We start from the raw sequence: 24,006 nt of genomic DNA on the forward strand, positions 1-24,006 counted from the left end.
GTAGTGCAGTTGTTATATGTATATATCCTCCACTTTTCTAGCTACATATATGCTATTTTGCTACCTTTATCCAATCATCTCATCTGCTATACCAATGTGTATAAATAATTCTGTTGTTTCTGTGAATAACCTATTCAAATGTTTTGGAAATTCAAATAACAGAAATGATGCGATTATGAAAAATGTGTGCATAACTTTGGTGCTTGTTTTACTTCTATAAACTTCTAACAAGCTTTTGTCTAAAAAGGTGCCCATTTTGCCCCAGAGGAATGCTCAGTTTTTCCCACATACTGGCATATTTCCAATTTGGAATATACAAATAAAAATTGCATTCTTGAACATACTTTTTCTCTTCCCAGCCGATAAAATTAGTTGACATTTTTTTTTGTATGATCGAATAAGCCTCTACCTCCCTAAGTTCCTGTATTGAATTGAACCGGAAAACGGTTTAAGACGGATTTTAGTTAGGGCGGCCCCATTTGCCCATTCATGGACGGTTTTGCTTCTCACTGTTCTCTCTTAAAAATCATGTTCGGCCGCCTCACAGTGGTTCAAAATAAAAAAAAAGAGGGAAAAAATTATTAAAAAGCTTTTTTGTTAAAGATTATTGGCGGAAAGTTGAAAAAATAATAAATTAGAATTTTTTTTTCTAAATTTGCTATTTTTCGACAATTGCTGTTTGGGGTTTGAGCTTTATACTAGGATATTGAATATTTTTCAATTAGTTATGAATATTTATGTTAAAAGTAAGTATGGGCTCCTAAATTCCTGTATATTAGTTGGATGAATATTAAAACTGATGCTTTAAGGTGAATTTGCATATGTATTTAAGCAAACAATGCTTGGTTTACTCTGTATAAATATTTTAAAATTTGCATTTTTAAACCAAACAGCGTTCCACTCCATGACTTCGTATTCAAAATGTAGCAAAAACTAGCAGCTGATTTTAAGATATGTTTTTGATGAGGCTTTCACCTATCCAACGGTGTATAATTTATCACGGCGATCGACAGCGCAAGCTTTATTTTTGCTTCCGAAAAATAAATAGAGAAAATAGAAATTTTTTTATCATCTAATTTTGGGTTTTCAATCAAGCGAAACTTTATTAGTTCATGATATTCAGGACGTTTTTTATCTTCAAACTGTGAATAAGGTTATAATACATCACTTCGATATAAACATTCATAAATTTTTAAAGATTTATATGCTTTTTTAAGTTGTTATGGCCTGAGAATAAAAAATCCAATTTTTAATTATTGCGTTAAAGTTGTCGTTCATGTTTGTTTCATAGAAGGTGTATAAAAGGTCCTAGAAAATATCTAAATACATCATAACGTTCCTAGAATATTGAAGATTCGATTCCAACATTAAAAATTTGGTTGTCGCTGACTTGAAAAATTGACTTTTTTCCGGCTTTTTGGGGATTTGAACCACTGTGCGCCTGACGAGTTCCCTATCACTCTTTCTATACCTGGTCGTGTCATGTTTCACTGATCTGATAGCCTGGCTCTGGGATCTAGATTCGTCACAAAAGTTTTGAACTTCGGCAGCCGTATGAGCGAGGATAAAAAAAAATTGGTGCAGCAGCAGATGTCTCACCAATCTATTTTTTTATCCATCTGATATCAAGTTGCGCTACAATAATGGCTGAATAAAAGTATTTCTGTATGCTCAGCAAGTGAGATAATTGAAAAACGTATAGCAGCTCATTAATTTCAATTGCGGAAAATATTCTGAATGGAATGAACTGAATACTGCTTAATGAAGCTCGCACCAAAAGCAAGCTCATCAAGGGACCATTTGTGAAAGTTTGCGTGATTAAATCGACTGACTCTCTTTCACTGAGAAAGGAACGCATCCATTGCTACCTGCCCAGCTACTGATTCCATTTTCGATGAAGTACCTTCTATCTATATGTTTCAGAGAATCCACCCAGTTTTCCGTCACTTTTTCAGTTTTCCTCTAAAGAAGTCCGATGAGTACCAAACATGTTCATTCGCGTGTGTAGCTGTCACCCACCTGATGAGCTTTTGTGTCCCCTGGTTTATTACCGGGGGAGCTACCGGAAGTGTTTCGTTCGGAGTGTTCTAAAAACAAACTCAATTTCCGGTACACTTGACAAAATTGGCTACTTACTGCCCACATTTGGAGACAATCGACACGGCTCAGAGCTCTGCCGCCGGAACAAGGATCAGAACGTTGTGAACGAACCGCATCAGAGGTGATAAATTATTCATACGGTCGCTTGATTCGAGCACATCCTTCTCGGGCGGGAGTAGGCACACAATGAATGGCATATGACAGTGGCTGTATGGTTAAAAGTCCTGTTTGTTCAGCATTCATACATCTTAATTTGGGCTATTGGATGAGGAACTTGCTTCCCGGGGTCCTTCCGGGTGGCTGTAAACAGTGCGATACATTGCATCATGTTTGGTTTGTGCCAAAAAATCAAAATTAAAGCCTCTACGTTTCGTAACCCATTTTAAAACTTTTTCAGGGTGTCGCTTATTTAAAAAAAAACAACTTTAAGAGAAATTATGTTTCCAATGTTTCTTTCGTTTCAGTTTATGCCTTATTTAACATATTCACTCTAGAGGCTTCAACCGTAAAAAGAAGCCCCTATAGGAGGGCTCTTTCCAAACATAAGCCACACGAATATGGAATCACCTGATTGCCTAACCCCAGGCGAATTGTCTAGTACATTTAATATTTGATGCAGATGGAACGTACTTATTTTAGTGTGCCTGAACTTTATTCAAGTGCACGAGGCGAAAGGTTTTTGTTTTCGGTACTTCCATTTGGTTCTCTCTTTCCCAATTCCATAGAAAGTGGAAGGAGGAAAAAAGAGTTTTGTGCTACAAGTGTCTCATGAAATAAACATCATCAACTCATCGTGTGATGAAAGACATCGATGGTTGATTGCGATCAGCCATTGTAAATTGTAACTTTCTGAGCGAACATTTCCAATAATTTGGAAATATTACTGTTGAACATATTTTAGAAAATAAAAGTACATAATCAACTATATTCGGGTTGAGATTCAGATTTCAAATTCAACGTTTAGAACTCAGGACTCGAATTGAGGTCTAATTTTCTAGCACAGAACAAGAAAATATCAAGCAAAGGGAACCCAATTTGACATGTGTTGTTTCTATGATAGTTCGATACCTGTTGTTCGTTGTTCGTAAGGGTTGATATTCTTCCATTTCCCAATTTTTATTCTTTTATTGAAGGGACGAGATTTCCCGTGTTGAAAAGATTCCGCTAGTTCGATCAAAGAAACAGAAAATAATGTTTGTCAATTTATGAATATTCATCGGGAAAATCGAAGCTGGTAATTTGTCAACCGTTTAACGGACGGCACTGGACAGGTGTTTGGGCAAATACAATGAAGGTCCCTCGTGTACGGCAAAACGTGCCGCCTCCTCCCGTTATTCCCTTTCGATGAATTGGCTTTGACGATGGTCACTCAACCATCGAATTATTGATGAGCCGCGCGGCGGGTGGAACAACCCAGGTCGAACTCCCCCCATACACGACTTATTCCGAGTCATTCTAACGAACGTGTGCTTTCTTTAACCGATTCGCTCTGTCAGTGTCGATATTTTCCGTCCCATTTCAGATCGCTGGCAACGCTCAAACCGGGAAGGTTCAACTTTACTGAGTGAGTGAGGTTCCTCCAGCCGAACTGCATCAATGTCCGACACCGAGGAAGATTCCGTCAGTTCCGACTGCCTGATGCCCATCAGCGAGGACTGGCTGGCGGATGTGCTCAAGAAGCACCACGAAGTGCGGTCCGGGATTAAAATTACAGTAAATTTAAACTTTTTTTTTCGAAAAAAGAAAAAAAAAACTTATTAACTAATCTGTCCCCATCTCCCGAACAGGACTTCAAAGTGCGGCACGGTTGCCACGATGGGGTCAACAATCTGAGTGACATCCTGTCGGTTTCGGTCGTGTACGAGCTGGAACAGGGAGGCAACGGCGCCGAAACCGGAAGCCAGAGCAAGTGTTTGGATATTGTGATTAAGCTGTTACCGCAGGATCCGTTCAGTCGGTTTTTCGTGACCGAGGCGCAGTTCGATCTGCGGGAAATCAAATTCTACACAAGTGTGAGTATTTTTTTTGGGTTCCAAAATTGCTTTTACCGCGCTTTCCAATGATTTGTTATTTGGCTTAAATTTTGTTTTTTTTTTTCAATAAATGCACGTGAAATTAACTTTTTAAATTTTCGGCTGAGCATTTCTTGCAAATCAATCTTCGATAGAACTTATTTAACAGCCAAAGTAGTCGACTGTTCAAAATATGTACGTCTAGGAGATTTGAGAAGACTTGGAAATCTGAAATGTTCAATTGGTAGGTGAGCACCTATTTTTGTTTTTTTTTGTCATTAATTTTTCTTAGTCTTTTAAGTCTTAAAAGTCTTACAAGTCTTGTCTTAAAAGTCTTGTCTTAAAGGTTAAAGGTTAAAGTCCTTAAACTCTTAAAAGTTTAAAAAGTTTTAAAAGTTTAAAAAATCTTAAAAGTCTTAAAAGTCTTTTAAGTCTTTTGAGTCTTTTAAGTCTTTTAAGTCTTTCAAGTCTTTTAAGTCTTTCAAGTCTTTTAAGTCTTTTAAGTCTTTGAAGTCTTTTAAGTCTTTCAAGTCTTTCAAGTCTTTCAAGTCTTTTAAGTCTTTTAAGTCTTTTAAGTCTTTTAAGTCTTTTAAGTCTTTTAAGTCTTTAAAGTCTTTTAAGTCTTTTAAGTCTTTTAAGTCTTTTAAGTCTTTTAAGTCTTTTAAGTCTTTTAAGTCTTTTAAGTCTTTTAAGTCTTTTAAGTCTTTTAAGTCTTTTAAGTCTTTTAAGTCTTTTAAGTTTTTTAAGTCTTTTAAGTCTTTTAAGTCTTTTAAGTCTTTTAAGTCAATACTGATGTTATGAAATCGCTTGGTACATCTTTGTACCTGAAAATGATCACATTTTCATATGTGATGAAAGAAATTAGAGAAACATGAACTATCAAAGAACGAAAGAACATAAGCCGTAAATATCATGAAAATTTCGAAAAAGATACAACGGCTCACCGACAGGACTTGAACCTGCAATCTCCGCTTCGGTACAACGGCGCGTTAGCCAATTCCACCACGGTGAACGTGATGGAACCGGCGAACACGAGCAATCGAGCTCTGCCGATCAACTGCTGGACCTTCTATCGAAACACCATGTATATCCCGCATGTGATCTTTCCCTCTATTGATCTCTCTTGTTTCTCTAACCCCACCCATCGACTCGGGATTTTAGCCGAACGAGCACATGGTCGATTGCTTCGGGTTTGCCGCAACTTACGGTCAGATGAAGAAGCAATCAGTGCCGCTCAAGGTTCCGAGCAGACCAGTTACACAGGGAGGTGTTGCTCTGTTGAAATCAATACTGATGTTATGAAATCGCTTGGTACATCTTTGTACCTGAAAATGATCACATTTTCATATGTGATGAAAGAAATTAGAGAAACATGAACTATCAAAGAACGAAAGAACATAAGCCGTAAATATCATGAAAATTTCGAAAAAGATACAACGGCTCACCGACAGGACTTGAACCTGCAATCTCCGCTTCGGTACAACGGCGCGTTAGCCAATTCCACCACGGTGAACGTGATGGAACCGGCGAACACGAGCAATCGAGCTCTGCCGATCAACTGCTGGACCTTCTATCGAAACACCATGTATATCCCGCATGTGATCTTTCCCTCTATTGATCTCTCTTGTTTCTCTAACCCCACCCATCGACTCGGGATTTTAGCCGAACGAGCACATGGTCGATTGCTTCGGGTTTGCCGCAACTTACGGTCAGATGAAGAAGCAATCAGTGCCGCTCAAGGTTCCGAGCAGACCAGTTACACAGGGAGGTGTTGCTCTGTTGAAATCAATACTGATGTTATGAAATCGCTTGGTACATCTTTGTACCTGAAAATGATCACATTTTCATATGTGATGAAAGAAATTAGAGAAACATGAACTATCAAAGAACGAAAGAACATAAGCCGTAAATATCATGAAAATTTCGAAAAAGATACAACGGCTCACCGACAGGACTTGAACCTGCAATCTCCGCTTCGGTACAACGGCGCGTTAGCCAATTCCACCACGGTGAACGTGATGGAACCGGCGAACACGAGCAATCGAGCTCTGCCGATCAACTGCTGGACCTTCTATCGAAACACCATGTATATCCCGCATGTGATCTTTCCCTCTATTGATCTCTCTTGTTTCTCTAACCCCACCCATCGACTCGGGATTTTAGCCGAACGAGCACATGGTCGATTGCTTCGGGTTTGCCGCAACTTACGGTCAGATGAAGAAGCAATCAGTGCCGCTCAAGGTTCCGAGCAGACCAGTTACACAGGGAGGTGTTGCTCTGTTGAAATCAATACTGATGTTATGAAATCGCTTGGTACATCTTTGTACCTGAAAATGATCACATTTTCATATGTGATGAAAGAAATTAGAGAAACATGAACTATCAAAGAACGAAAGAACATAAGCCGTAAATATCATGAAAATTTCGAAAAAGATACAACGGCTCACCGACAGGACTTGAACCTGCAATCTCCGCTTCGGTACAACGGCGCGTTAGCCAATTCCACCACGGTGAACGTGATGGAACCGGCGAACACGAGCAATCGAGCTCTGCCGATCAACTGCTGGACCTTGCGGCAAACCCGAAGCAATCGACCATGTGCTCGTTCGGCTAAAATCCCGAGTCGATGGGTGGGGTTAGAGAAACAAGAGAGATCAATAGAGGGAAAGATCACATGCGGGATATACATGGTGTTTCGATAGAAGGTCCAGCAGTTGATCGGCAGAGCTCGATTGCTCGTGTTCGCCGGTTCCATCACGTTCACCGTGGTGGAATTGGCTAACGCGCCGTTGTACCGAAGCGGAGATTGCAGGTTCAAGTCCTGTCGGTGAGCCGTTGTATCTTTTTCGAAATTTTCATGATATTTACGGCTTATGTTCTTTCGTTCTTTGACAGTTCATGTTTCTCTAATTTCTTTCATCACATATGAAAATGTGATCATTTTCAGGTACAAAGATGTACCAAGCGATTTCATAACATCAGTATTGATTTCAACAGAGCAACACCTCCCTGTGTAACTGGTCTGCTCGGAACCTTGAGCGGCACTGATTGCTTCTTCATCTGACCGTAAGTTGCGGCAAACCCGAAGCAATCGACCATGTGCTCGTTCGGCTAAAATCCCGAGTCGATGGGTGGGGTTAGAGAAACAAGAGAGATCAATAGAGGGAAAGATCACATGCGGGATATACATGGTGTTTCGATAGAAGGTCCAGCAGTTGATCGGCAGAGCTCGATTGCTCGTGTTCGCCGGTTCCATCACGTTCACCGTGGTGGAATTGGCTAACGCGCCGTTGTACCGAAGCGGAGATTGCAGGTTCAAGTCCTGTCGGTGAGCCGTTGTATCTTTTTCGAAATTTTCATGATATTTACGGCTTATGTTCTTTCGTTCTTTGATAGTTCATGTTTCTCTAATTTCTTTCATCACATATGAAAATGTGATCATTTTCAGGTACAAAGATGTACCAAGCGATTTCATAACATCAGTATTGATTTCAACAGAGCAACACCTCCCTGTGTAACTGGTCTGCTCGGAACCTTGAGCGGCACTGATTGCTTCTTCATCTGACCGTAAGTTGCGGCAAACCCGAAGCAATCGACCATGTGCTCGTTCGGCTAAAATCCCGAGTCGATGGGTGGGGTTAGAGAAACAAGAGAGATCAATAGAGGGAAAGATCACATGCGGGATATACATGGTGTTTCGATAGAAGGTCCAGCAGTTGATCGGCAGAGCTCGATTGCTCGTGTTCGCCGGTTCCATCACGTTCACCGTGGTGGAATTGGCTAACGCGCCGTTGTACCGAAGCGGAGATTGCAGGTTCAAGTCCTGTCGGTGAGCCGTTGTATCTTTTTCGAAATTTTCATGATATTTACGGCTTATGTTCTTTCGTTCTTTGATAGTTCATGTTTCTCTAATTTCTTTCATCACATATGAAAATGTGATCATTTTCAGGTACAAAGATGTACCAAGCGATTTCATAACATCAGTATTGATTTCAACAGAGCAACACCTCCCTGTGTAACTGGTCTGCTCGGAACCTTGAGCGGCACTGATTGCTTCTTCATCTGACCGTAAGTTGCGGCAAACCCGAAGCAATCGACCATGTGCTCGTTCGGCTAAAATCCCGAGTCGATGGGTGGGGTTAGAGAAACAAGAGAGATCAATAGAGGGAAAGATCACATGCGGGATATACATGGTGTTTCGATAGAAGGTCCAGCAGTTGATCGGCAGAGCTCGATTGCTCGTGTTCGCCGTTTCCATCACGTTCACCGTGGTGGAATTGGCTAACGCGCCGTTGTACCGAAGCGGAGATTGCAGGTTCAAGTCCTGTCGGTGAGCCGTTGTATCTTTTTCGAAATTTTCATGATATTTACGGCTTATGTTCTTTCGTTCTTTGATAGTTCATGTTTCTCTAATTTCTTTCATCACATATGAAAATGTCTTTTAAGTCTTTTAAGTCTTTTAAGTCTTCTAAGTCTTTTAAGTCTTTTAAGTCTTTTAAGTCTTTTAAGTCTTTTAAGGCTTTTAAGTCTTTTAAGTCTTTTAAGTCTTTGAAGTCTTTGAAGTCTTTTAAGTCTTTGAAGTCTTTGAAGTCTTTGAAGTCTTTGAAGTCTTTGAAGTCTTTGAAGTCTTTGAAGTCTTTGAAGTCTTTGAAGTCTTTTAAGTCTTTTAAGTCTTTTAAGTCTTTTAAGTCTTTTAAGTCTTTTAAGTCTTTTAAGTCTTTTAAGGCTTTTAAGTCTTTTAAGTCTTTTAAGTCTTTTAAGTCTTTGAAGTCTTTGAAGTCTTTGAAGTCTTTGAAGTCTTTGAAGTCTTTGAAGTCTTTGAAGTCTTTGAAGTCTTTTAAGTCTTCTAAGTCTTTTAAGTCTTTTAAGTCTTTTAAGTCTTTTAAGTCTTTTAAGTCTTTTAAGTCTTTTAAGTCTTTTAAGTTTTTTAAGTCTTTTAAGTCTTTTAAGTCTTTTAAGTCTTTTAAGTCTTTTAAGTCTTTTAAGTCTTTTAAGTCTTCTAAGTCTTTTAAGTCTTTTAAGTCTTCTAAGTCTTTTAAGTCTTTTAAGTCTTTTAAGTCTTTTAAGTCTTTTAAGTCTTTTAAGTCTTTTAAGTTTTTTAAGTCTTTTAAGTCTTTTAAGTCTTTTAAGTCTTTTAAGTCTTTTAAGTCCTCTAAGTCTTTTAAGTCTTTTAAGTCTTTTAAGTCTTTTAAGTCTTTTAAGGCTTTTAAGTCTTTTAAGTCTTTTAAGTCTTTTAAGTCTTTTAAGTCTTTTAAGTCTTTTAAGTCTTTTAAGTTTTTTAAGTCTTTGAAGTCTTTGAAGTCTTTGAAGTCTTTGAAGTCTTTTAAGTCTTTTAAGTCTTTTAAGTCTTTTAAGTCTTTTAAGTCTTTTGAGTCTTTTGAGTCTTTTAAGGCTTTTAAGTCTTTTAAGTCTTTTAAGTCTTTTAAGTCTTTTAAGTCTTTTAAGTCTTTTAAGTCTTTGAAGTCTTTGAAGTCTTTTAAGTCTTTGAAGTCTTTGAAGTCTTTGAAGTCTTTGAAGTCTTTGAAGTCTTTGAAGTCTTTGAAGTCTTTGAAGTCTTTGAAGTCTTTGAAGTCTTTGAAGTCTTTTAAGTCTTTTAAGTCTTTTAAGTCTTTTAAGTCTTTTAAGTCTTTTAAGTCTTTTAAGTCTTTTAAGTCTTTTAAGTCTTTTAAGTCTTTTAAGTCTTTTAAGTCTTTTAAGTCTTTTAAGTCTTTTAAGTCTTTTAAGTCTTTTAAGTCTTTTAAGTCTTTTAAGTCTTTTAAGTCTTTTAAGTCTTTTAAGTCTTTTAAGTCTTTTAAGTCTTTTAAGTCTTTTAAGTCTTTTAAGTCTTTTAAGTCTTTTAAGTCTTTTAAGTCTTTTAAGTCTTTTAAGTCTTTTAAGTCTTTTAAGTCTTTTAAGTCTTTTAAGTCTTTTAAGTCTTTTAAGTCTTTTAAGTCTTTTAAGTCTTTTAAGTCTTTTAAGTCTTTTAAGTCTTTTAAGTCTTTTAAGTCTTTTAAGTCTTTTAAGTCTTTTAAGTCTTTTAAGTCTTTTAAGTCTTTTAAGTCTTTTAAGTCTTTTAAGTCTTTTAAGTCTTTTAAGTCTTTTAAGTCTTTTAAGTCTTTTAAGTCTTTTAAGTCTTTTAAGTCTTTTAAGTCTTTTAAGTCTTTTAAGTCTTTTAAGTCTTTTAAGTCTTTAAGTCTTTTAAGTCTTTTAAGTCTTTTAAGTCTTTTAAAACTTTTAAGTCTTTTAAGTCTTTTAAGTCTTTTAAGTCTTTTAAGTCTTTTAAGTCTTTTAAGTCTTTTAAGTCTTTTAAGTCTTTTAAGTCTTTTAAGTCTTTTAAGTCTTTTAAGTCTTTTAAGTCTTTTAAGTCTTTTAAGTCTTTTAAGTCTTTTAAGTCTTTTAAGTCTTTTAAGTCTTTTAAGTCTTTTAAGTCTTTTAAGTCTTTTAAGTCTTTTAAGTCTTTTAAGTCTTTTAAGTCTTTTAAGTCTTTTAAGTCTTTTAAGTCTTTTAAATCTTTTAAGTCTTTTAAGTCTTTTAAGTCTTTTATGTCTTTTAAGTCTTTTAAGTCTTTTAAGTCTTTTAAGTCTTTTAAGTCTTTTAAGTCTTTTAAGTCTTTTAAGTCTTTTAAGTCTTTTAAGTCTTTTAAGTCTTTAAAGTCTTTAAAGTCTTTAAAGTCTTTAAAGTCTTTAAAGTCTTTTAAGTCTTTTCAGTCTTTTAAGTCTATTAAGTCTTTTAAGTCTTTTAAGTCTTTTATGTCTTTTAAGTCTTTTAAGTCTTTTAAGTCTTTTAAGTCTTTTAAGTCTTTTAAGTCTTTTAAGTCTTTTAAGTCTTTTAAGTCTTTTAAGTCTTTTAAGTCTTTTAAGTCTTTTAAGTCTTTTAAGTCTTTTAAGTCTTTTAAGTCTTTTAAGTCTTTTAAGTCTTTTAAGTCTTTTAAGTCTTTTAAGTCTTTTAAGTCTTTTAAGTCTTTGAAGTCTTTGAAGTCTTTTAAGTCTTTGAAGTCTTTGAAGTCTTTGAAGTCTTTGAAGTCTTTGAAGTCTTTGAAGTCTTTGAAGTCTTTGAAGTCTTTGAAGTCTTTGAAGTCTTTGAAGTCTTTTAAGTCTTTTAAGTCTTTTAAGTCTTTTAAGTCTTTTAAGTCTTTTAAGTCTTTTAAGTCTTTTAAGTCTTTTAAGTCTTTTAAGTCTTTTAAGTCTTTTAAGTCTTTTAAGTCTTTTAAGTCTTTTAAGTCTTTTAAGTCTTTTAAGTCTTTTAAGTCTTTTAAGTCTTTTAAGTCTTTTAAGTCTTTTAAGTCTTTTAAGTCTTTTAAGTCTTTTAAGTCTTTTAAGTCTTTTAAGTCTTTTAAGTCTTTTAAGTCTTTTAAGTCTTTTAAGTCTTTTAAGTCTTTTAAGTCTTTTAAGTCTTTTAAGTCTTTTAAGTCTTTTAAGTCTTTTAAGTCTTTTAAGTCTTTTAAGTCTTTTAAGTCTTTTAAGTCTTTTAAGTCTTTTAAGTCTTTTAAGTCTTTTAAGTCTTTTAAGTCTTTTAAGTCTTTTAAGTCTTTTAAGTCTTTTAAGTCTTTTAAGTCTTTTAAGTCTTTTAAGTCTTTTAAGTCTTTTAAGTCTTTTAAGTCTTTTAAATCTTTTAAGTCTTTTAAGTCTTTTAAGTCTTTTATGTCTTTTAAGTCTTTTAAGTCTTTTAAGTCTTTTAAGTCTTTTAAGTCTTTTAAGTCTTTTAAGTCTTTTAAGTCTTTTAAGTCTTTTAAGTCTTTTAAGTCTTTTAAGTCTTTAAAGTCTTTAAAGTCTTTAAAGTCTTTAAAGTCTTTTAAGTCTTTTCAGTCTTTTAAGTCTATTAAGTCTTTTAAGTCTTTTAAGTCTTTTAAGTCTTTTAAGTCTTTTAAGTCTTTTAAGTCTTTTAAGTCTTTTAAGTCTTTTAAGTCTTTTAAGTCTTTTAAGTCTTTTAAGTCTTTTAAGTCTTTTAAGTCTTTAAGTCTTTTAAGTCTTTTAAGTCTTTTAAGTCTTTTAAGTCTTTTAAAACTTTTAAGTCTTTTAAGTCTTTTAAGTCTTTTAAGTCTTTTAAGTCTTTTAAGTCTTTTAAGTCTTTTAAGTCTTTTAAGTCTTTTAAGTCTTTTAAGTCTTTTAAGTCTTTTAAGTCTTTTAAGTCTTTTAAGTCTTTTAAGTCTTTTAAGTCTTTTAAGTCTTTTAAGTCTTTTAAGTCTTTTAAGTCTTTTAAGTCTTTTAAGTCTTTTAAGTCTTTTAAGTCTTTTAAGTCTTTTAAGTCTTTTAAGTCTTTAAAGTCTTTTAAGTCTTTTAAGTCTTTTAAGTCTTTTAAGTCTTTTAAGTCTTTTAAGTCTTTTAAGTCTTTTAAGTCTTTTAAGTCTTTTAAGTCTTTTAAGTCTTTTAAGTCTTTTAAGTCTTTTAAGTCTTTTAAGTCTTTTAAGTCTTTTAAATCTTTTAAGTCTTTTAAGTCTTTTAAGTCTTTTAAGTCTTTTAAGTCTTTTAAGTCTTTTAAGTCTTTTAAGTCTTTTAAGTCTTTTAAGTCTTTTAAGTCTTTTAAGTCTTTTAAGTCTTTTAAGTCTTTTAAGTCTTTTAAGTCTTTTAAGTCTTTTAAGTCTTTTAAGTCTTTTAAGTCTTTTAAGTCTTTTAAGTCTTTTAAGTCTTTTAAGTCTTTTAAGTCTTTTAAGTCTTTTAAGTCTTTTAAGTCTTTTAAGTCTTTTAAGTCTTTTAAGTCTTTTAAGTCTTTTAAGTCTTTTAAGTCTTTTAAGTCTTTTAAGTCTTTTAAGTCTTTTAAGTCTTTTAAGTCTTTTAAGTCTTTTAAGTCTTTTAAGTCTTTAAGTCTTTTAAGTCTTTTAAGTCTTTTAAGTCTTTTAAAACTTTTAAGTCTTTTAAGTCTTTTAAGTCTTTTAAGTCTTTTAAGTCTTTTAAGTCTTTTAAGTCTTTTAAGTCTTTTAAGTCTTTTAAGTCTTTTAAGTCTTTTAAGTCTTTTAAGTCTTTTAAGTCTTTTAAGTCTTTTAAGTCTTTTAAGTCTTTTAAGTCTTTTAAGTCTTTTAAGTCTTTTAAGTCTTTTAAGTCTTTTAAGTCTTTTAAGTCTTTTAAGTCTTTTAAGTCTTTTAAGTCTTTTAAGTCTTTTAAGTCTTTTAAGTCTTTTAAGTCTTTTAAGTCTTTTAAGTCTTTTAAGTCTTTTAAGTCTTTTAAGTTTTTTAAGTTTTTTAAGTTTTTTAAGTCTTTTAAGTCTTTTAAGTCTTTTAAGTCTTTTAAGTCTTTTAAGTCTTTTAAGTCTTTTAAGTCTTTTAAATCTTTTAAGTCTTTTAAGTCTTTTAAGTCTTTTAAGTCTTTTAAGTCTTTTAAGTCTTTTAAGTCTTTTAAGTCTTTTAAGTCTTTTGAGTCTTTTAAGTCTTTTAAGTCTTTTAAGTATTTTAAGTCTTTCAAGTCTTTTAAGTCTTTTAAGTCTTTTAAGTCTTTTAAGTCTTTTAAGTCTTTTAAGTCTTTTAAGTCTTTTAAGTCTTTTAAGTCTTTTAAGTCTTTTAAGTCTTTTAAGTCTTTTAAGTCTTTTAAGTCTTTTAAGTCTTTTAAGTCTTTTAAGTCTTTTAAGTCTTTTAAGTCTTTTAAATCTTTTAAGTCTTTTAAGTCTTTTAAGTCTTTTATGTCTTTTAAGTCTTTTAAGTCTTTTAAGTCTTTTAAGTCTTTTAAGTCTTTTAAGTCTTTTAAGTCTTTTAAGTCTTTTAAGTCTTTTAAGTCTTTTAAGTCTTTTAAGTCTTTAAAGTCTTTAAAGTCTTTAAAGTCTTTAAAGTCTTTTAAGTCTTTTCAGTCTTTTAAGTCTATTAAGTCTTTTAAGTCTTTTAAGTCTTTTAAGTCTTTTAAGTCTTTTAAGTCTTTTAAGTCTTTTAAGTCTTTTAAGTCTTTTAAGTCTTTTAAGTCTTTTAAGTCTTTTAAGTCTTTTAAGTCTTTTAAGTCTTTTAAGTCTTTTAAGTCTTTTAAGTCTTTTAAGTCTTTTAAGTCTTTTAAAACTTTTAAGTCTTTTAAGTCTTTTAAGTCTTTTAAGTCTTTTAAGTCTTTTAAGTCTTTTAAGTCTTTTAAGTCTTTTAAGTCTTTTAAGTCTTTTAAGTCTTTTAAGTCTTTTAAGTCTTTTAAGTCTTTGAAGTCTTTTAAGTCTTTTAAGTCTTTTAAGTCTTTTAAGTCTTTTAAGTCTTTTAAGTCTTTTAAGTCTTTTAAGTCTTTTAAGTCTTTTAAGTCTTTTAAGTCTTTTAAGTCTTTTAAGTCTTTAAAGTCTTTAAAGTCTTTAAAGTCTTTTAAGTCTTTTAAGTCTTTTAAGTCTTTTAAGTCTTTTAAGTCTTTTAAGTCTTTTAAGTCTTTTAAGTCTTTTAAGTCTTTTAAGTCTTTTAAGTCTTTCAAGTCTTTTAAGTCTTTTAAGTCTTTTAAGTCTTTTAAGTCTTTTAAGTCTTTTAAGTTTTTTAAGTTTTTTAAGTTTTTTAAGTCTTTTAAGTCTTTTAAGTCTTTTAAGTCTTTTAAGTCTTTTAAGTCTTTTAAGTCTTTTAAGTCTTTTAAGTCTTTTAAGTCTTTTAAGTCTTTTAAGTCTTTTAAGTCTTTTAAGTCTTTTAAGTCTTTTAAGTCTTTTAAGTCTTTTAAGTCTTTTAAGTCTTTTAAGTCTTTTAAGTCTTTTAAGTCTTTTAAGTCTTTTAAGTCTTTTAAGTCTTTTAAGTCTTTTAAGTCTTTTAAGTTTTTTAAGTTTTTTAAGTTTTTTAAGTCTTTTAAGTCTTTTAAGTCTTTTAAGTCTTTTAAGTCTTTTAAGTCTTTTAAGTCTTTTAAGTCTTTTAAATCTTTTAAGTCTTTTAAGTCTTTTAAGTCTTTTAAGTCTTTTAAGTCTTTTAAGTCTTTTAAGTCTTTTAAGTCTTTTAAGTCTTTTAAGTCTTTTAAGTCTTTTAAGTCTTTTAAGTCTTTTAAGTCTTTTAAGTCTTTTAAGTCTTTTAAGTCTTTTAAGTCTTTTAAGTCTTTTAAGTCTTTTAAGTCTTTTAAGTCTTTTAAGTCTTTTAAGTCTTTTAAGTCTTTTAAGTCTTTTAAGTCTTTTAAGTCTTTTAAGTCTTTTAAGTCTTTTAAGTCTTTTAAGTCTTTTAAGTCTTTTAAGTCTTTTAAGTCTTTTAAGTCTTTTAAGTCTTTTAAGTCTTTTAAGTCTTTTAAGTCTTTTAAGTCTTTTAAGTCTTTTAAGTCTTGTAAGTCTTTTAAGTCTTTTAAGTCTTTCAAGTCTTTTAAGTCTTTTAAGTCTTTTAAGTCTTTTAAGTCTTTTAAGTCTTTTAAGTCTTTTAAGTCTTTTAAGTCTTTTAAGTCTTTTAAGTCTTTTAAGTCTTTTAAGTCTTTTAAGTCTTTTAAGTCTTTTAAGTCTTTTAAGTCTTTTAAGTCTTTTAAGTCTTTTAAGTCTTTTAAGTCTTTTAAGTCTTTTAAGTCTTTTAAGTCTTTTAAATCTTTTAAGTCTTTTAAGTCTTTTAAGTCTTTTAAGTCTTTTAAAACTTTTAAGTCTTTTAAGTCTTTTAAGTCTTTTAAGTCTTTTAAGTCTTTTAAGTCTTTTAAGTCTTTTAAGTCTTTTAAGTCTTTTAAGTCTTTTAAGTCTTTTAAGTCTTTTAAGTCTTTTAAGTCTTTTAAGTCTTTTAAGTCTTTTAAGTCTTTTAAGTCTTTTAAGTCTTTTAAGTCTTTTAAGTCTTTTAAGTCTTTAAAGTCTTTTAAGTCTTTTAAGTCTTTTAAGTCTTTTATGTCTTTTAAGTCTTTTAAGTCTTTTAAGTCTTTTAAGTCTTTTAAGTCTTTTAAGTCTTTTAAGTCTTTTAAGTCTTTTAAGTCTTTTAAGTCTTTTAAGTCTTTTAAGTCTTTAAAGTCTTTAAAGTCTTTAAAGTCTTTAAAGTCTTTAAAGTCTTTTAAGTCTTTTCAGTCTTTTAAGTCTATTAAGTCTTTTAAGTCTTTTAAGTCTTTAAAGTCTTTTAAGTCTTTTCAGTCTTTTAAGTCTATTAAGTCTTTTAAGTCTTTTAAGTCTTTTAAGTCTTTTAAGTCTTTTAAGTCTTTTAAGTCTTTTAAGTCTTTTAAGTCTTTTAAGTCTTTTAAGTCTTTTAAGTCTTTTAAGTCTTTTAAGTCTTTTAAGTCTTTAAGTCTTTTAAGTCTTTTAAGTCTTTTAAGTCTTTTAAGTCTTTTAAAACTTTTAAGTCTTTTAAGTCTTTTAAGTCTTTTAAGTCTTTTAAGTCTTTTAAGTCTTTTAAGTCTTTTAAGTCTTTTAAGTCTTTTAAGTCTTTTAAGTCTTTTAAGTCTTTTAAGTCTTTTAAGTCTTTTAAGTCTTTTAAGTCTTTTAAGTCTTTTAAGTCTTTTAAGTCTTTTAAGTCTTTTAAGTCTTTAAGTCTTTTAAGTCTTTTAAGTCTTTTAAGTCTTTTAAGTCTTTTAAAACCTTTAAGTCTTTTAAGTCTTTTAAGTCTTTTAAGTCTTTTAAGTCTTTTAAGTCTTTTAAGTCTTTTAAGTCTTTTAAGTCTTTTAAGTCTTTTAAGTCTTTTAAGTCTTTTAAGTCTTTTAAGTCTTTTAAGTCTTTTAAGTCTTTTAAGTCTTTTAAGTCTTTTAAGTCTTTTAAGTCTTTAAAGTCTTTTAAGTCTTTAAAGTCTTTTAAGTCTTTTAAGTCTTTTAAGTCTTTTAAGTCTTTTAAGTCTTTTAAGTCTTTTAAGTCTTTTAAGTCTTTTAAGTCTTTTAAGTCTTTTAAGTCTTTTAAGTCTTTTAAGTCTTTTAAGTCTTTTAAGTCTTTTAAGTCTTTTAAGTCTTTTAAGTCTTTTAAGTCTTTTAAATCTTTTAAGTCTTTTAAGTCTTTTAAGTCTTTTATGTCTTTTAAGTCTTTTAAGTCTTTTAAGTCTTTTAAGTCTTTTAAGTCTTTTAAGTCTTTTAAGTCTTTTAAGTCTTTTAAGTCTTTTAAGTCTTTTAAGTCTTTTAAGTCTTTTAAGTCTTTTAAGTCTTTTAAGTCTTTTAAGTCTTTTAAGTCTTTTAAGTCTTTTAAGTCTTTTAAATCTTTTAAGTCTTTTAAGTCTTTTAAGTCTTTTATGTCTTTTAAGTCTTTTAAGTCTTTTAAGTCTTTTAAGTCTTTTAAGTCTTTTAAGTCTTTTAAGTCTTTTAAGTCTTTTAAGTCTTTCAAGTCTTTTAAGTCTTTTAAGTCTTTTAAGTCTTTAAAGTCTTTAAAGTCTTTAAAGTCTTTAAAGTCTTTTAAGTCTTTTCAGTCTTTTAAGTCTATTAAGTCTTTTAAGTCTTTTAAGTCTTTTAAGTCTTTTAAGTCTTTTAAGTCTTTTAAGTCTTTTAAGTCTTTTAAGTCTTTTAAGTCTTTTCAGTCTTTTAAGTCTTTTAAGTCTTTAAGTCTTTTAAGTCTTTTAAGTCTTTTAAGTCTTTTAAGTCTTTTAAGTCTTTTAAAACTTTTAAGTCTTTTAAGTCTTTTAAGTCTTTTAAGTCTTTTAAGTCTTTTAAGTCTTTTAAGTCTTTTAAGTCTTTTAAGTCTTTTAAGTCTTTTAAGTCTTTTAAGTCTTTTAAGTCTTTTAAGTCTTTTAAGTCTTTTAAGTCTTTTAAGTCTTTTAAGTCTTTTAAGTCTTTTAAGTCTTTTAAGTCTTTTAAGTCTTTTAAGTCTTTTAAGTCTTTTAAGTCTTTTAAGTCTTTTAAGTCTTTTAAGTCTTTTAAGTCTTTTAAGTCTTTAAAGTCTTTTAAGTCTTTTAAGTCTTTTAAGTCTTTTAAGTCTTTTAAGTCTTTTAAGTCTTTTAAGTCTTTTAAGTCTTTTAAGTCTTTTAAGTCTTTTAAGTCTTTTAAGTCTTTTAAGTTTTTTAAGTTTTTTAAGTTTTTTAAGTCTTTTAAGTCTTTTAAGTCTTTTAAGTCTTTTAAGTCTTTTAAGTCTTTTAAGTCTTTTAAGTCTTTTAAGTCTTTTAAGTCTTTTAAGTCTTTTAAGTCTTTTAAGTCTTTTAAGTCTTTTAAGTCTTTTAAGTCTTTTAAGTCTTTTAAGTCTTTTAAGTCTTTTAAGTCTTTTAAGTCTTTTAAGTCTTTTAAGTCTTTTAAGTCTTTTAAGTCTTTTAAGTCTTTTAAGTCTTTTAAGTCTTTTAAGTCTTTTAAGTCTTTTAAGTCTTTTAAGTCTTTTAAGTCTTTTAAGTCTTTTAAGTCTTTTAAGTCTTTTAAGTCTTTTAAGTCTTTTAAGTCTTTTAAGTCTTTTAAGTCTTTTAAGTCTTTTAAGTCTTTTAAGTCTTTTAAGTCTTTTAAGTCTTTTAAGTCTTTTAAGTCTTTTAAGTCTTTTAAGTCTTTTAAGTCTTTTAAGTCTTTTAAGTCTTTTAAGTCTTTTAAGTCTTTTAAGTCTTTTAAGTCTTTTAAGTCTTTTAAGTTTTTTAAGTCTTTAAAGTCTTTAAAGTCTTTAAAGTCTTCAAAGTCTTTAAAGTCTTTAAAGTCTTTTAAGTCTTTTAAGTCTTTTAAGTCTTTTAAGTCTTTTAAGTCTTTTAAGTCTTTTAAGTCTTTTAAGTCTTTTAAGTCTTTTAAGTCTTTTAAGTCTTTTAAGTCTTTAAAGTCTTTAAAGTCTTTAAAGTCTTTAAAGTCTTTAAAGTCTTTAAAGACTTTTAAGTCTTTTAAGTCTTTTAAGTCTTTTAAGTCTTTTAAGTCTTTTAAGTCTTTTAAGTCTTTTAAGTCTTTTAAGTCTTTTAAGTCTTTTAAGTCTTTTAAGTCTTTTAAGTCTTTTAAGTCTTTTAAGTCTTTTAAGTCTTTTAAGTCTTTTAAGTCTTTTAAGTCTTTTAAGTCTTTTAATTCTTTTAAGTCTTTTAAGTCTTTTAAGTCTTTTAAGTCTTTTAAGTCTTTTAAGTCTTTTAAGTCTTTTAAGTCTTTTAAGTCTTTTAAGTCTTTTAAGTCTTTTAAGTCTTTTAAGTCTTTTAAGTCTTTTAAGTCTTTTAAGTCTTTTAAGTCTTTTAAGTCTTTTAAGTCTTTTAAGTCTTTTAAGTCTTTTAAGTCTTTTAAGTCTTTTAAGTCTTTTAAGTCTTTTAAGTCTTTTAAGTCTTTTAAGTCTTTTAAGTCTTTTAAGTCTTTTAAGTCTTTTAAGTCTTTTAAGTCTTTTAAGTCTTTTAAGTCTTTTAAGTCTTTTAAGTCTTTTAAGTCTTTTAAGTCTTTTAAGTCTTTTAAGTCTTTTAAGTCTTTTAAGTCTTTTAAGTCTTTTAAGTCTTTTAAGTCTTTTAAGTCTTTTAAGTCTTTTAAGTCTTTTAAGTCTTTTAAGTCTTTTAAGTCTTTTAAGTCTTTTAAGTCTTTTAAGTCTTTTAAGTCTTTTAAGTCTTTTAAGTCTTTTAAGTCTTTTAAGTCTTTTAAGTCTTTTAAGTCTTTTAAGTCTTTTAAGTCTTTTAAGTCTTTTAAGTCTTTTAAGTCTTTTAAGTCTTTTAAGTCTTTTAAGTCTTTTAAGTCTTTTAAGTCTTTTAAGTCTTTTAAGTCTTTTAAGTCTTTTAAGTCTTTTAAGTCTTTTAAGTCTTTTAAGTCTTTTAAGTCTTTTAAGTCTTTTAAGTCTTTTAAGTCTTTTAAGTCTTTTAAGTCTTTTAAGTCTTTTAAGTCTTTTAAGTCTTTTAAGTCTTTTAAGTCTTTTAAGTCTTTTAAGTCTTTTAAGTCTTTTAAGTCTTTTAAGTCTTTTAAGTCTTTTAAGTCTTTTAAGTCTTTTAAGTCTTTTAAGTCTTTTAAGTCTTTTAAGTCTTTTAAGTCTTTTAAGTCTTTTAAGTCTTTTAAGTCTTTTAAGTCTTTTAAGTCTTTTAAGTCTTTTAAGTCTTTTAAGTCTTTTAAGTCTTTTAAGTCTTTTAAGTCTTTTAAGTCTTTTAAGTCTTTTAAGTCTTTTAAGTCTTTTAAGTCTTTTAAGTCTTTTAAGTCTTTTAAGTCTTTTAAGTCTTTTAAGTCTTTTAAGTCTTTCAAATCTTTAAGTATTTTAAGCCGGTTTGTGTGATCATTGATGTATTTTCTCTCTTTATCGCAGTCCCTCGCAGCGTTGTCAGATGTACAGATTTAGGGCACATTTACGGATCTACGGATCGATGCTCGAAATCTACGAATTTTCAGCATTTCCTACGGATTATCGAAAAAATTATAGGGATTCTGCGAATAAACAAGAATGTTATCTGGCGACCAAAAAAAGGTCATTAAGTTTCATTTTGCCAAAATCAGTACATTTTTAGTTTTTTGTCAAACCTACGGATTTTAGCGATTTGGAATCTGGTAACGCTGGTCTCCCATCGAAATGCGAAGAGAAACGAAAGCAAAAGAGAGAGCGTTGTCTCATTTCTTTATTCATTCCTTTCTTCTCGGGATGCAAATACATGCAATACTGTAAAATTTAAAGTTGAAAAAATCGGAAAACGGAAAAAAGGTTCCAACTAGAACTAAAATTTAAACAGTGTTTGTTTTTTTTTTCAGTCAACCGCAGAACTTTTTTCCAATCAAAATTTTGAATTCGGACATTCGTTATTTACAATAACGTTTCTTATTATCCCGTTTTAAGATTCTTCCGGATCTGCTAGCCTTCCAGGACGCAACATTTGCTCACTCCCGAGAGGATGGCCTTGCCCTACTGGTATCGGTTCCGACGTGCTTCTACACCCAGTATGCTCCGGCTACCAGCCCGTCCCAGGGAAGTCCGGACCTGCCGGAAAGCATTCTCGTCTTGGAGGACATGCGACCACTAGGCTACAAGGTATAAGACGATTTCGGGATTTCGTTTGTTCGGTGATTCTTGAAAGCTTAATGTTTATTCACTGCTTTTTAGGGTGCCAATTTCACCGCCGGATTGACCATTGGCCAAACGGAAGCGGCCATCCGGGCCATCGTCGCCATTCACGCCCTCTCCTTAGGGCTTAAGATCAAAAAGAAGGTGGACATCAACGAGAAGTATCCGGTAGGTGTCTTGTTTTTTTTTTTTAGATTATATGTTGAAAACAAAATAATATTTTTTACAGTTTCTGTTCCAAACAACTCGCGCCACCGAGAGCTACCAGCAACTAGTCGAGCAGGGAATGCCACAGCTGGCCAAATTTTTGGAAGGCCAAGCCGGTTACGCAAACGAGCTGAAGGCACTGAACGCGATCCGGCAGAAAACGAAGGAGCTCATCGAGACCCTGCTGCAGCCGATCGAACCGATGGGACTGATTACGCACACCGATTTTTGGTGTAACAATTTGCTGTTCCGGGCCGAGGACAACGGAGAAGACAGCTGCATCATCCTCGATTGGCAAATGGTAACCTACAGCAGACCGACCAACGATTTGGCTCTGCTGATCATTTCCTCGATTCCGTCCGACATCCGGCGCCAGCATGGACCCCGGCTACTCGATTTGTACTACAATTCTCTGAGATCGTGCTGCCAGAAGATGGACATCGACATCGAAGCCGATTTAGGCTACAGTCGAAACAAAATGGAACTGGAGTATCGGTGAGTTTGATCAAACCAATAAGCGAAACCAAAATTTTATCACGGTCGCCAAGTGTTACAATTTTTTTTTTCTATTTCGTCCTCAGACAATCGGAACTGCTGGCCTTGCTTTTGTGCATCGGTTCGATCGACATTGCCATCGGAAATCCGGTCGCCGAACAGCGGCTGCTCGATGTTCTAAGGGATCTCAACGAGGACGGTGTCCTTGGTATGGAACAATGTTTCTAGAGAGTAATTTAACTTTTGTCTGAAGTGTAGCAGAATGAGCTACCCACCCGTTGATAAAGGGTGATAGAATCCAAAAAAAAAACTTTTAACAACCAAAACGCAAATCAAACTCCCCTCCTGCTTCCTGCCCTGCCGTTTACCCCACGTTTCGACCTCGATGGTGTAATAGTAAATGGTGTCAAAGTAATTGCCTTTTAAATGTGAAATGAGAAGATAGAAATCAAAACAACATTCTGATAACAGTGTTAATTAATAAAGTCCATTATGCGTATGCATCCGATTAAAGAATGAGTAACAATTATTGAAAATAAATTAAATAAACCAAACTTTTAAATGGGATTACTAAACAAATGTTGACTAAAACAAACCGATCGTGATGATCGGAGAGTAGAACATAAGTAAGGTGTAAACGATTCAATTGTCTAACGATTTCCACCACTCTAGCAGTTGTTAGGTTTTGAAATTTGGAAATAAAAGCACAACCTGGTGATTTAAATTTATTTTGATTGTATGTGTGAAACCCCACTTCGGCGGTAAAGTTTGGTATGACATGATGGATTAGACCAGTGGTTTTCAAACTTTTTTCACTCACCGCCCCCTTTTGCAAAATTTTAGAGCTCAACGCCCCCTGGTAAAATTTTAAGAAAATCTTAAAAAAAAAAAAGATAATCTGGATCGTCTAAAAACCGTTGGCTATAGCTTTATGTTATAGTAAGAATTAACTCAAAATTCATTTAAATTTATAAGGGCCCTTAAAGCCAAAGGTGCAGGGGGTATCATAAGTGTAGAAATGGTTGATTTTAATTTACTAATGTTAATCGATTCTTCATTTTTCATACTATATTTCGTGATTTTTCAGATTTCAAAATTTTTATTAAGATACATACTATTTTGTTCGAAAGAAAAATGCAAATTTTGGAAATGGAAAATGAGCAAACATAACAACTTAAAAGCGTGTTTCCTCCAAATAAGCTTCGATGCACTTATACCTACTAAGTTGCCAGAATTTTTTTTCGGTTGTTTCGGACCGGAAAATCCAAGCGTTTAATTTCAAAATGTTTAACCCAAAATCTATGCAACGTCCAGGCAAATTTTGTCAAAACCACGGAATAATTTAGTAAAAATAAAAAAAAATACATTTGAAATATATTTTCTCATCACATCGAAAAATTTGAAATCGTATTTCAGGCTTCCTAAACACAAGTCATGATTATAAGGATGATGCCAGAAAAAACTTCTCATTGGACATAAAAATGAAAAGTCTTAATAGTCCCAACGAATCTAATCCTAATAATCACCGGTCCGGACCGGACTTTCCTCAATTATTTTGTGAAATATCCGGGCAATCTGGCAACCTAAACTTATACCCTTTTGGCTCCAAGGGCATATTGCTTTAAACCTCCAGTAAACACTCAATTCTATGTATAGTTTTCTAGACAATTACTTAAACTTTTTAATAGCAAATCACATATCTTAAATTTAAGTAGTCAAAATTCTATTTTCATCGTTAACTTGGAATGAATACCAATCAATTACTGACAAGCCGGAAAAATAACGCAAAAAATAGCATTATTTCTTGATATCTGAGTTTGAGTCCTGTTCAATGTTATGCAGCATTCACGGAGCTTTAAGAGTTTAAATATGATTCTAATAACTGAATTCCGAAAATGTTAGGGATTAGCGAAAAGATTAAAAGTCTATCGATGGCATTTGGCACAATTGATTTATGAATGAATTATAAGCACCTAAAATAAAAATTCTCTTACCTTGAATAATCTTTCATATTTTCTTTCCAAAAAAATGTATCACTAAATCACAGATGACGCCATTTTACGCAGACTTTTTTAAAACGTTTTTTCTGCTAAGCATATTTTTGTAAACAATACATCTTGAAGATAATCTTGCATTGCCATCTAAAATTAATCTTTTTGAATATAACTCAAAATACTCTTACAAAACCAGATCAACATGTAAAGCGTTTACAAAATCTTTTATAATTTAAAAAGAATCTTTTAGACACATTTTTAAGAAAAAGAAAATATTGAGATACTGGATCAAAATTGAAATTATAGATATTTGAGTCTTGAACCTGACGTTATTTCATTGTTTTGCATCGAACTTTTTCGTTGATATTTCAAATCTATGTTGTTTGGTGATTTGTAAAAATGTGAGTTACGACTTCACCGCCCCCCTGAGCCCTTACAACGCCCCCCAAATTTCAAAATTGAGCTCACCGCCCCCTTGCAAGCTCTCAACGCCCCCAAGGGGGCGGTAGGGACCACTTTGAAAACCACTGGATTAGACT

The 24,006-nt window shown here is 31.5% G+C and overlaps 1 protein-coding gene across 1 annotated transcript; it reads left to right on the forward strand.

The window, feature by feature from the left end:
* Nucleotides 1-3,590: 3,590 nt before the first annotated feature.
* LOC129738635 (uncharacterized) lies at nucleotides 3,591-22,201 on the forward strand. The gene is made up of 6 exons (XM_055729879.1): nucleotides 3,591-3,813; nucleotides 3,888-4,112; nucleotides 20,547-20,738; nucleotides 20,811-20,939; nucleotides 21,001-21,473; nucleotides 21,560-22,201. Exons 1-6 carry the CDS (start codon nucleotides 3,697-3,699, stop codon nucleotides 21,699-21,701), a joined length of 1,278 nt encoding a protein of 425 aa, XP_055585854.1. The 5' UTR covers nucleotides 3,591-3,696; the 3' UTR covers nucleotides 21,702-22,201.
* The last annotated feature ends 1,805 nt before the right edge of the window (nucleotides 22,202-24,006 follow it).

This window comes from Uranotaenia lowii, chromosome 1, assembly GCF_029784155.1.
Source record: "Uranotaenia lowii strain MFRU-FL chromosome 1, ASM2978415v1, whole genome shotgun sequence".
In the NCBI taxonomy this organism is placed as follows: Eukaryota; Metazoa; Arthropoda; class Insecta; order Diptera; family Culicidae; genus Uranotaenia; species Uranotaenia lowii.

Coding starts and splice junctions, on each gene's coding strand:
- LOC129738635 (XM_055729879.1), top strand. CDS start 3,697: ATGTCCGACACCGAGGAAGATTCCGTCAGTTCCGACTGCCTGATGCCC. Junction 20,739..20,810: donor TGCGACCACTAGGCTACAAG/GTATAAGACGAT, acceptor ACTGCTTTTTAG/GGTGCCAATTTCACCGCCGG. Junction 20,940..21,000: donor ACATCAACGAGAAGTATCCG/GTAGGTGTCTTG, acceptor TATTTTTTACAG/TTTCTGTTCCAAACAACTCG.